The 13,196-nt window shown below is 37.8% G+C and overlaps 1 protein-coding gene across 1 annotated transcript in view; it reads left to right on the forward strand.

Annotated features, from left to right (window-relative positions):
* Positions 1-3,158: 3,158 nt before the first annotated feature.
* Positions 3,159-13,196, forward strand: part of DYNC2I1 (dynein 2 intermediate chain 1) — a 29,503-nt gene continuing 19,465 nt past the window's right edge. Inside the window, 8 exon segments of the mRNA XM_057381520.1 lie at positions 3,159-3,396; positions 3,399-3,451; positions 6,070-6,123; positions 6,915-7,344; positions 7,860-7,912; positions 8,518-8,844; positions 10,152-10,210; positions 11,715-11,772. Of these exon segments, the coding sequence (XP_057237503.1) occupies positions 3,174-3,396; positions 3,399-3,451; positions 6,070-6,123; positions 6,915-7,344; positions 7,860-7,912; positions 8,518-8,844; positions 10,152-10,210; positions 11,715-11,772 (1,257 nt within the window). The 5' untranslated portion in view covers positions 3,159-3,173.

A 13,196-nucleotide genomic window follows, 5' to 3' on the forward strand; every position in this document is an offset into this window, starting at 1 on the left:
CTTGTTTACAACACTTTTCTTGGCAAGAAAATCTAGGGCATCCTTTTATACTGGCTTTACAAAACAGATACGTGTCATTTTATTGCTTGTATTCACTTGAGTCTAACACCCATTTTATAAAAGCAGTCAAGCCATTGATGTATTAATTTTCTCCACTAYGTTGGTGAGACATGGTAGTTTATTTTAATACATGGTGGAAAACACTTAAATATGCACAAATTTTACTGTTGTATTCTCATGTATTTACTGTATTGCATTCTCATGCAGCAGTTAAATCTCAGTTTGATCCCTGGGATTAAGGTTTGAAAACTTCTTTCCAAACCCTCTAGTGGCACTTTCCCACATCTGTAATTTTTCTCACGTTAAAGCTGCCTGACTAGTATATACTATCATAGGACTAAGGAAAAAAAAAGTTATTAGCAGCTCAAACTGATACTTTTTTTTTTTTTTGCAGTAAATACATATGTGTGTTCCAAAGAGTAGACAAGATAAACAAAAATTGAAAAAAGCTGCTGGTTCTGTCCAGTTTTTTGTATCACTTTCATATTTGCTTATTTAGTTTTATGTRTTTGCTATGTTGTTAAAAATAAAATTCAGTTAAAACATAGTTTTGTCTTTCAGTCTTTATAGATAGGACAGCATTTCTGTAGAGATCCCTTCCTAAGCAGATGCTTAGTTCCATGTGTTTGTAACACTGTCACCACTTGTGGCTAAAGAGCTCTTGGAGGTAATCAAAGATGGTTTTTACATCTATTTTTATATGTTCAGGAAGAAAACATAAAATCATAGAATCATAGCAAAGCTTAGGTTGGAAGGGACCTTTAAGATCATCTAGTTATAACTCTCTTGCCATGGGCAGGAACACCTTCCACTAGTCCAGGCTGCTCAGAGCTCCATCCAACCTGGTCTTGAACATTGCCTGGGATGGGGCAGCCACAGCTTCTCTGGAAAACCTGTGCCAGTTCCTCACAGTAAAGATTTTTTTTCCCGCAATCTGAACCTACTCTCTCTTAGTTTAAATGCATTGCCATTGTCCCGTCACTACATACTCTTGTAAAAGGGCCCTCTCTGTCTTTCTTGCAGGCTCCCCTCAGGCACTGGAAGGATGCAATTAGGTCACCCCAAAGCCTTCTCAGGCAAAACAATCCAATTCTCTCAGCTTTCCTCGTAGGAGAGGTGCTCCATCCCTCTGCTCATCTTGGTGGCCTCCTCTGGACTCTTTCCCACAGTGTGATGTCCTTTCTATGCTGGGGACTCCAGAGCTGGAGGCAGCACTGCAGGTGGGTCTCACCAGAGCAGAGCAGAGCAGAGCAGAGCAGAGCAGAGGGACAGAATCCCCTCTGTCCCTGCTGCCCACAGGACTTTGGCCACAGCCCAGGACACGTTTGGCTCTCTGGGCTGGGAGTGCCCATGGCTGGTTCCTGTCCAGCCTCTCAGCACAGCACCCCCAACTCCTTCCGGGCAGGGCTGCTCTTGATCTGTTCATCCCCCAGCTTGTGCTCATTTGGGGGGCTGCCCCAACCCAGGTGCTTATAGATTATTATTGTTCTGCCAAAACTGGATAAATAATTCATAAGAAAGCTTATAAATATTTTAGTCATGCTTATATTTAGTGGATGTAATTTAGCCCTTCAAAGTCATACTTACATGTAATGGCTGGTGTGTTTGGACTTTTTTAATTGTTTTTTTTTTGTGCATGTGTTTTGTTTGTTTTGTGGCTTTTTTAAAATAAAATATGAAGGTGGGTTTTTTTTTGCTGATAATTGCATGATTTACTTTTCTGCTACATGATAAAGGAAAATATTTCACAGCTTGGACAGTGGAAAGTTTTAAAGCATTTTTTATTTATTCTGGAACTATGAAGTCAAGGCAAGATACCGTGGGTTAGTTTTTACTTATCAACTGACTATCTAAGAACAAGTATAAGGGGTTAAATTTTATCTCTTTGAAGGCAGCCACAAACTATGGCAAGAATGTTTCTCAAWTGCAAAAATGCCTCTTCCTTTGCTTTCCCCCCCTTCCAGTAGTCAGTTTTCTACAACCATCAATATCAGCAGTAGCAGTTACACATTACWTTTTTTTTCACTCTCAAAATAGGGAACAAAGTTAAAAAATGAAGAGGAATTTTCACTTGGTCTTTTAAATTGCACATGTTAATGGGTTGTAAATATTTGCTGTGAAATGGCACACACACCTTTCCTGCAGGCAACCATCGAGCTCATTCCAAGTGTGTTTGGTGAGCTGCCATTTGTGCTTTATTGCAGAAATCAGCTCTGGTACCTGCCACTGGGGGATTATTATTAGCATTTTAATTTATGTATACAAGTGTTCTTCATATCTGCCTCTATCCAGCACCTGGGTAAGTGGCAGATTAAGCATAGCACTCTTTTACAGTTTTTTTGCCCTGCAGTAATTTTGCACAAGTTTATTAAAAATGACTCAGCCACGATGAGGGATGGATACACTTAACCTAGAATAGGCTGGTGTGCAGAGAACAACAGTGCTTGAGGGCTGTGAGGGTGCCTCGTCCACAACTCACATTGTCCAAGCCCTCACCTGTAGAAACCCAGCTGGGCAACAACTCAGAATCACAGAATAGTTTAGGTTGGAAGGGAGCAGTGTGGCTCATCTGGTCTTTCCATCACAATTCACCAACTCACCTCCTTTCAGTAAAGAAGTGATTGAGGTACAACAATTCTTGAAATTAGAATATGACTAGTGGGTCATCTGGCCCAAGCAGGGTCATCCCAGAGAACAAGGCACAGGATTGTGTCCAGATGGTTCTGGAATATCTCCAGGGAGGGAGACTCCACACCCTCTCTGGGCAATCTGTTCCAGTGCCCAGTCACCTCCACAGTGAAGAAATTCTTCCTCATGTTCAGGTGGAAATTTCTGTCTATCAGTTTCTGTCCGTTGCCTCTTGTCCTATTGCTTGGCACCACAGGGAAGAGCTCGCTCCATCCTCTTGGCACTCTGCATAGATATTTATATACATAATGAGGTCCCCATTCTGTCATCGGTTCTCAAGGCTGAACAGACCCAGCTCCCTCAGCCCTTTCTCGTGAGAGGGATGCTTCAGTCCCTTCATTACCTTCGTTGCCCTCGGCTGGACCCGCTCCAGGAGCTCCTTGTCTCTGATACAGAGGAGCCCAGAACGGGACACAGCGCTCCAGATGCGCCTCAGCAGAGCTGAGGAGAGAGACAGGACCACCTTCCCGACCTGCTGGCACTGCTGTTCCTTATGGTCCCCAGGATCTCCTTGTCCTTGTCCACAAGGATCCACCGGAGCGGGAAAACCTTCCCGCGGCCGTAGCGCCCGTCAGGCGGCGCCGGCGCATCCATCGCTCGGCGAGCGGCTGCGGGCCCTGGTTGCCGGGGCGGGCCCGCACGCAGCGCCGATCCCGGCCCGAGGCGGCGGACGCGGCCTCCCGGCCCCATGGACGGGGACAAGGTGAGGGGCAGCGGCCGGGCGAGCGGGGCAGGGCAGGGGACAACGCCGGTGTCTCCTCTGCTGCCCCCGAGAACCCCCGCGGCTCTGCTGGGGCCGGTCGGGTCGCCTTGTGTTGTCGGCACGGCGGTGAATCCCCCCCGACAGCGGCCGTAGCGAGGAAATCAATCCGTATCACCCTTATCCCTCTGGCAGAGGAGTGAGATTGTGCCAGCCGCGCATCCTCCTGCAGACGGGAGGTCGTTAAGGTTTCACATTGTAGATAAAAGTATGTTTAATAGTTGGCGCTCCTGTGACCGCTAATTGTCGGACTCCAGTTCTTCAGGAACACGCATAACTTTTGCATTAAGGTGTTAAATTATTGAAAGTTCGTAGAGCTCCGGAATGAAGCAGACAAACCCACATACGTGTGCTGACATCGATTGCTATGTGACACTTTCAGATGAAAAAGCAGAAGTGCCAAATCAGTGAGCTAGTGAGTTGTGATGGAAAAGTTAAACTTTGWTCTGAAATTTTTCGGGTGTGTTGCTGTGAGTGCCGAAGGGCCAGAGGCAGTGGCAGGAACAGYCACGCTGTGTGAGGAACCCTCCTTTTTCTGCTTCTGTTCTATCACTTGTGCTCTTAACTATTTAAGGGCTCTCAAATTGGCAAGAATAGAAAGATATTGGAAAGAAGAAAAATACATATTTATGCGTAAAAAAATAAAGTACTTTGGCTTAAAAACGGTAGAATTGTGTCTTGCTGTGCTTCTGTTTCCTTTCCTTTAGAATTATAGTTAACTGATTTCTTAAATTAGTTAAAAACTTAACAGTATGCTCTGAAAACGTCTTACCTTTCCAGTTGTGGGTGAAGAAAACCCTGTTGATCTCTTTCAAAGTTTATCTGAAGGAACAAGGTTTCTTGTTCCACTGACTACTTTTTCTTTAGATTAAGGGACGGATTCTTAAATGGTAAAAAYTTTCATAGCACGTTTTGAGTTCAGTAAGTCTGTGGCATTTCATGTGAGCTGAATGCTCTCAGGTGTATGAATTAAGTTAAATCCCAGTGTCATTTAAGTAACTAATCTTCATCTGGATTTAAATGAGTATATAAGTGTTTCTAAATTAGCAGACAGGTAAGAAAGTTCAATAAATCCTTTGAAAGTTTGTTTTAACCATTTTTGTGTGGATGTTTATTTACAGGGCAGTGGTCTCAATGTTATTAAGACCTTATTAAAATATCTCCTTTTTTCCCTGTTTATTATACTCTTGCAGAAGCAGAGATTTAAGTAGAAAATCATCATAGACAAAAGCAACAGGTTATGGTTGTGGTGRGGAGGTGAAAACTGCAGACCCCAARAAACTGKCAGATGCATATTATTGGGTGCCAGAGAATCACCTCTGAATGAGTGCTGTGTGCCCTTTGTTTCAGCTTTGAAATAAATGTGAAGCTACCTTATCTGATGAAGTCAACTGGTTATGCTAATTTTATGCTCTTAACATCATTAGCATTCTTTCTTTGTTTGCTGATACATACCTAAATATTGTCTAAAACCAAAACCATGGTCATGTATGTTAGGGATTTTAAGTAGATTACTGTTTGAGACTCTAATATGGCATTCTGCTCTCTTTCCATCCACATCCTGCCTTCCAGGTTACATTCACACAAGTTCTGTTGAGTTTCTTAGGCTTTGTTAAAGCTTGACTTAAGAAAATTTTCATCTTTGTTTTTACTTTCTCATCTGACTTTCTGCCACAGTAAATGTTTGCATTCTTTGTTTTTTGCCTTTTTTAAATATCAGAAGAAAATAAAACTTAAAAGGCACTTTCTTTTTATTACAAATGCTGCCTTCTTGAGATTCCTTATTGAATTTAGATGAAGTTTGCCAGTCCATTACAATCTTCTATAAGATCTAAATTTGAAAGGATGAGATGTTTTCATGTGTAATAATAATAAAAAAAAAAACTGTTAAAATACTGTTCCATGTAATGAATTAAGAAAAAAAAAATGGGCACCATGTGTTTATTTTCTTCCACCAGTGCAGCTCATCATTACAATATTTATCAGTGATTATTAGGTTCATCTTCGATAGCTTTTGCCAAGTCTAAATTTGAGAATAAGGGTAGCCTGATCATGTCAATTTGGATGTAGTCATCATCCTGCAATGAACTTCTTAAAATATTCAATAGGATAAATTCCTCCTTTCCTTTAGTGATCTCAAACAATATGACTTTTTTATTTAGCCTTGTTAGCAGCAGTCAAGCAGCCAAGGGCAGGAACTCTGCAAATGAGGATAGAAGAAATATAACCTATTTAACTAGGGAGTGCTATAATGAAATAATCATTGTGTGTATTTTGATCAGTTTCATTATCTTTTAGCTTTTTACCTTCAGTGCTACAGACAGATATTTCATGTGCAGTGAACTTACACATGTAGTCTGAGCTTTAGGCTTCTTTCAGGTCCAGTCAGGTGAGGTTTACTATAAAYAGATGTTAGGGCTAAATCAAATTACTGTTTGCATGATCCTTTCAGTGATACTTGCCATATGTACCTTGATCCTTTCCTGAGAAATATGATTGTTAAATTATTTACTTCGCTCTGCAAATTGGTTACTCAGTCTTTTCTGCATTTTCTGTWCTAGAGAAAAACCAAAGAAGACACTTGGAAAGCAGAAGAACTTTGGAAACATCTAAAGGTGGTTTGATTTTTTTTTTTCTGCTAGTCTTGATGTTAAGTTACCTTAGAGCACTACAAGCCACTCTGCCTTGTCRGGTCTGTGGTAGCTCTTTAATACATTTTGGTGCACCAGATACTTCAAATCTGCATCACTGAATACAAATGGTACAGAGGTTTAATGTATAGCTGCTGAGTTCCTTGTCACAACTGTTCTGGAATCTCTCCAGTCCAAGGTTATCCAGAGGCTGGCCCMCTTGGCTCTTTCTAGCTATGTGAGTCATATAAGATTACTCCACAAATTTCTGAATTAGGTAAATAGAAATAATGCATTGTTACAGTAACCAGACAGCAGTCAATGGGGTCTGATTTGCTGGCCACCCAAATCCAAGTGACTGCTCTGCTTCATACATACTTATTCACCTGCCTGCATGTATATTATCTGTTATATTTATTGTCATCATCTGTCATGGTCGTCGTGTATTTTTAAACTGATGTATTACATCATCCCCGTGTCAACTATGCATTCAGGCTGCAGTCAGTTATATCACTGATACTTATATTAGGTTTTTGTTGTATTTTTTAAAAGCTGTTTTCCATTATGTATCTTATTATTCCATTTATTAGTTCTTTGTAAGTAAGCACAGACATAATGTTAATATTTACATAGTAAACCTAGAAATATATCAGCATTTTAATATGGTTTGATAGATTAAGTACACATTTAGTAATCCACCAGGGTTTTTTATATGAATATRCTCTTACCAAAATAGATTGCTGAATTATAATAATAGATTTTTTATTTTATTTCAGCCATCACAAYCAGATAGTCAAAATGAAGACCGAAAGCACAGAGAAAAGAAACTTCAGAGAGCTAGAACTTTTCATGACATAGACCCTAGTAGACATGACCTCAAAGACAGAGGGAAGAGCAAGGAAAGAACAAGAGAGAGAGAGAGGTTTAAATCTAGTGAAAGAGACAGGGATAAAAGGAGAGAAAGTGTAARGGAAAAAGAACACCATAGAGGAGACAGAGAGAGACACAAAGATAAGCTTCAAGAGTCACATTCGGAGAAGGAGAGACACAGTGTACCAAAACATAGAGACAGGGAGACTGATAGAGAGCAAGACAAAAAGCACAAGACACAGGAGATAAGGCAAACAGATGCACAAAATAATCTGAAATCATTTGAAGGAAGAGATAAAGAACATCACAGAAAAAGAGAAATCAGGCATCATTTGGGTAAGTTCAAATKGCTGTTGTGCTTGGAAATATTTGATATTTAGATAGGAACACTCTGTGCACRGAGTATAAAACAGGCCAGTGAGAGTACCTGCTGGCATGTGCATCCTTATGGAATGTTGTGGTAACCTGATTTTATTTTGATGCTTAAAAAACTTAATGCTTGTTTCCTGTCCTCTGAAGAGAGGATGGTTTTGTTGGTCAGTTGACTTTAAGAGGGCATGTACCTTCCTGCCTAGACTTTCTCTACTGAGTGATCCATTCACTTGCAGGGGATTGCTGAGATCAGTAGCATGTGTTATTACCCTTAGCATTACACGAGAGTGGAGGTTTTCATTTAAGAGAGAAGGAGTAACGAGCTTTGGAGAGAGAATTTCCACAGAATTCCTTTTTGAAAGCTCATATGTTAGAGAAAACACATYGCTGAAATACTATTTTCTACAGGCTAGAGTTAATTGTGTACAGAGTTTGAGTATTATCAAATTTGTTCCCTAATTTATACATCCCTTTTCTAGGGGAAGAGAAAGCAAGAACTGAAGAGCGAGAAAGAAGGCATAAAGCACAGAAGGTAAAGGAAGGGAAATTGGTGAAGTGTTTCCACAATTGAATAAGATTAAATTGTAGAATAATGAAGAAACTCGATGAGACTGCAGCTCCCAGGAAATCCAAAGGATGCATAGCTTGTAAGATATTGACAAGTATTCAAAACACAAAGTCTCAGCTACCCTATTTTAAGGCCATATTTCATTCCTTTTTTCATAAAGGAATGAAAATAAAATTTTCATAGCAAACAATGCTTCATTTTTGTACAGCTACATCAAAATTTTCCATTTGCTATTTATGCCTTTATCACACGGGTAATTGTTGAGTGTACGTCCTGCTTTTGAACACCTAATAAGCAAGAGTRAATTCTTGTGTGAAGAACATCTGATCCAAAGAAGTTTCTGCAGCAAATTATGCAGTGTCCCCAAAGAAGTTTCAGAATCTCAAGTKCAATCATAATTTGAAACTTGCTATCATAGGAAGTAAAAAAAAAGGCTGAAAGATCTACTTGACAGAAAGATTATGTGCTTAAAATTCAATCTGTTTAAAGATCAAAAATTGATAGATTTGTGAAGATGAAACAGTCTTGGAGAACTTTTTAACGCTTTAATACTGTTTTCCTCTTTGCAGGATAATGATGTAATAMAGAGAATTGACAAACATTTAGCCTACAAAGGTGAAGAAGGTGAACGTCTGCACACGTTAGAGAAACATCAACAGTTGGATAAAGAGGGAGAAAGAAGACACAGAGAAAAAAAAGAACATTCTGTTGGGCCAGAGAAAGAGAAGCTTTCTAAAGAGAAAAGTCATAAACATTATGGAAAGGAAGAGGAAGAAAAACATAAATCAAAGAGATCTAAAGAAAAATCTTCCCATGGAGACAGAGAAGGGCTAGCAGCAGAAGCTAATGAGAGAGTAAAAAGTAGAGAAAATGAAAGAAAGAAGCATGATCTAAGGGTAGGTTTTGTAAAAACATTACCTAATCACGTATTTAATTATCAATACATTATCAGTAAGGGAATAATAAAGATACTAGGATTTTAAGTTGACTTAAGTCAACTTTTTCTGAAATTTGAGGTTAAATTGGCAGATAAAAACACTGCATCTGCAGTTAAGTGTGCTAAATCAAAATTGATTCCTCCATAAAATTTAAACAAAAAAGTTGCCTATATGTTAGAAACGTCTTTTATTAATAAAATTCTTTATTGCTATGACTTTTGAAATTTATGCAAACATTTTGAAGTGGAGATGTCATAAGGCTTGAGGTTCATTAAAGTTTATTAGTTGCCTGTATGTGAAAAAGAAGTATTTTAATAGAAGCTACTCTTACGTTGTCTGTGAAGGGAGCACAGCTATCCAGCTCATAAGTAGGCACATGAGTATAGATCCCATATATTTGTGGGGTTTGCCTCTATTTCTGAAGTCACAGAATATTTTTTACGTTTCTCATGGAGCATGATGTTATATCCTAGAGACATAGTTAAAAATTCATCATTTTTTACTGATTTTTATACTATAAATATTCATTCTACAAGACTGAGAGAGGGAATATCTAGTAATTTGTAACCCTTGAAACCAAATAAGTTTCATGGAACGTAGAATAGTTGAGATGGTCTGGGTGCATTCTTCTGCTGCCTGACAAGTGAAGATGTACAAGCTTATGAAATAAAATCTCAAAAATTTATTTTCTGATGAAAATACTAGTCACCTTCAGTGTAGGGGCCCTCCATGAATGATTCCTGTAACTGGCTTTCTGCAGCAGACAACAGTATCAGGGGCTTGCTCAATGTTTGATTCATTTGGAAGTTTACTCAGGTGGAGAACACACACACTGATGCTTCCATCCCAGATTTGTTTTGTTTTCTGAAGTTCATAGATAGAGACAAACACCTTTATCTTAAACAATATACTGAATATATTTCCAAACTTAGGCAAATGATCATAGTACAGAATTTAAGAGTCAAGTTCCTCTACTGGGGATTAAAAGTACCTGAGACTGTTCTGTCCCTGAGTCCAGTTATGTGAATTGTTGTGGTACATACTGTTAAAATCTCTTTCTCTGGAGCAGGCTGGCCACAGCCTTCCAAGGTCAGCCCTTAGCCCCTGCTAGTTTTTCAGAACACGTTACAGACAATGACTGAAATAAAATATTGTCTGTAATTGAAACAACTTATTAGTAACCTTTCTGACTGTTTGATAATGGGTTCATATACATATTCCCTCCTAGCATGTCTGACTCATGAATATTGTGACTTCTTTTACAGAGCAGCGAATACAAAAAGGAGGAGAGGATTCAAGAAGAAACGAGCCATCAGCTTGAAAGGTAGAAAGAGATATTTTGCAGTCCTTGTAAAAAACATACATGTTAGTCTGGGAGACAGAAATGCTGTATTTTACCATCTGGAAATTCACTATGCAGTCATGTAGACACACGTAAGGTTCATGATGAGAGCTTATAAGACTCTGTTATGTTGTTTAGTTTAAATTGAGTATCTGTACTTAGTTCCTATCCTAGATAGTATCTAAAACATATATAAATTTATATATGTATATATATATATATATATATATATATAGCAGTTGAATGTGAAAGGGAAAGGCCCAAATATCCTCAGTAGGATCAGTTAAATTTCAGGATTATATTTCTACATTTTATTAGTAGCAAATATAAATCTTACTGAGGTTTCTGAATTGTTTAATTCTTGAGCCTTGTGAAATCCTTATACAACTTTCTGAAGTCTAATTCTCTGGGATTGTTGCTGGTTGCAATTCACATTTCAAACCCTAGTTTAGCTTCCTGGGTCAGGACGAGTCTGGGTTGTTTGCTTCTGAGGACACTGGCAGTGAAGTTGGCTCAGTATTACGAATGTTAAGCATGGGACAAACCACTTTGCTTAAAGTGAATTTGTGGAAGTGTATTCCTGTACAAAAGAAAAAAAAAATTCAGATGCTACCTGACTGCAGCACTCAACTGTATCAGCAGGCTGAATATTTTGTTAGCAGGTGATACTTTGAAGCTGCTGCTTCTGGGGTTGTGGCTGTCATTGTGCATAGCTGGGAAAGAAGAGTTTAGGCATTCCTGAATGCCAGGGAAGGCAGTATGATTTAGTGGAATGTCCCAAAACCCTGTGTAAACTTCAAGCATTGTTAATGTTAAATCATTCCTTATTTGATATAACAGGATCCAGCCAAATTTTAATTTTTTTTTGGTTGCCTTTTCCTATGTTTATTAATCCTAACAGTGGTATACAGCAATACACACTTAAGAAGTAAGTGTATTCTCAAAGTCTGCTACTCTCTACTGATAAAATAATCAAATAGATTATTAAGGAGCAATGCTTATCAATTTGCTCCWGCTCTCTGACTCTGATTGTACTGTCCTCATAGATAAGACCCCTGAATGAAAAAGCAGGTTTGAAGTCAGTCTTCAATTTATAGCTTTTGAGCATATTTCACCAATCTGATMTTGATTTCTGGTTTGCTGCAGGTATTAATACAAGTAATAAATGTTTGGGCTTACTGATTTTTTTTCCTCATTACTTTTTCTTGCTTTTTCATGCAGTTTTAGGTGGTAGATTTGGACAAGGTTTCTGCAATTCTTTGCTGGTTAATAATTTGGTTGTTTTATTATCCTTTTGTATCATAGAGATCTATAAAAATACTTGTAGAAATATTTCAGTTAATTGGAAGTTTCCAGCGGTTTTTTTCTTCTCAGGATACAGACTTTTTTTTTCCTAAAACAAACAAAATCCCCAGAAAACAAAAGTGAAGCAAAACTGCTTTCTTATGAGTTAACCGATAAAATTGTTGTTCTCTTTTTTGAATAGGACTGTAAAAGATAAAGAAAAACTCATTGAAGAAGAGGAGACAGACACAAGACGAGAGGTAAAACTAAGGAACAGCAAATTATCCTTATATTTTGAAATTATTTAAATTATTTTAATATTTTTAAATTTACATGTGCAGACAGAACSAAATTTACAGCAAGTCTGCAGTGCAAGCTATATAGACTTGGGCTTTTTTGGAACAGTCTGTGCAGATACAGCCTAATGCTACCTTGAATTTTTTTTAAAGTTTTGTCATATTTTCTGCTGTTTGATTCAGCTTATCTKTAAGTGTGAATTGTTTGTGGTGAGCACCTAAATTTCATTTGTAGTTTGTGGAGAGAAATAAGCRGTTCCATCCTTTTATTTGTTCTCCTTTTCCATTATCTCTTCTGTCTTGGCAATAGGAGGCAACCTAGGAGGGTGAAATCCCTACTTAAGACCTGACTCAACAGGGAGAATTAAATCGAATTCCAGGGGTTTGCATTTTATGCTGTTGATTTTTTTTTGTATATTTGTTGTTCAAAATGCTGAAATTCCATGTATTTCAGCATGACTTCCTAATCTTGTTTTGAATTGACAATATACATATTTTCTCTTTAAATTCTTTACAGTAGGAACCCAGACAACTATTGAGGTGGGGGTTTTTAGTGTGTAAAAACTATACAGATACAGTGTTAAAAGCTTTGTTATTGTTAATAAAACTGACAGCTCTATAGGCATATTCCGAGATGATTATAGTGAGGCAATAAACACTAAAAATATAGTCTAATAGCTAACAAAGACTCACCTTTGTGTTGCTAAAGGTGTCTGGCTAAATGGAATAAAGATTTTTTAAAAGTTCTATTAATTATACTATGTGAATTAGTTACTGCTGAGTACCTGCAAATTTGCAGGCAGGAAAACTAGGGAAATTTCTCACAACCTAAGTTATGTTGGAGGATTCAATCTATGAATGTTAAGAATCTATGTTAAGAACATAGGTCAAATGTTGAAACCAGAGACATGGATATAACAAGATAATTTTTATATGTAAATAATTAGTTAACATTGAATCCTCTTCTTTATTTATGTGAAATAAGATGTATGGTATCCCTGCAATGACTTCAAATAAGTTTATTTTTTCTAGATTATTAACTTGTTTAAAATAATGCCATTTATTTACCAAAAATTTCCTAGTTTTAACATTTCCACTCGTTTAACAGTTTGAGTTCCCTAGTATGACTTAGATATAGGGATAATTTTGASAAGTCCTCAAAAGCTTGGAGCAGTCTTAACTTTGTTGTTACACCATCAATGAAATTGTAGACAGCACAGCAGTTTTTATGTATTTTCCAGTAAAAATACTGGTGGAAAAACAATTGCTCTTCCCAAGATAAAGCTGAGTTCTGTTTTTCTTCCTGTACTATTACATTCTGTAATTACCACATGATAATACACTGTTATTTAGCTTTAAAAGCTATATGCTGTATGTTTGCTTGAAAA

The sequence above is a fragment of the Malurus melanocephalus genome, unplaced genomic scaffold (genome assembly GCF_030028575.1).
Source record: "Malurus melanocephalus ecotype Western Australia unplaced genomic scaffold, MMel_1.1 scaffold_513, whole genome shotgun sequence".
Taxonomy (NCBI): Eukaryota; Metazoa; Chordata; class Aves; order Passeriformes; family Maluridae; genus Malurus; species Malurus melanocephalus.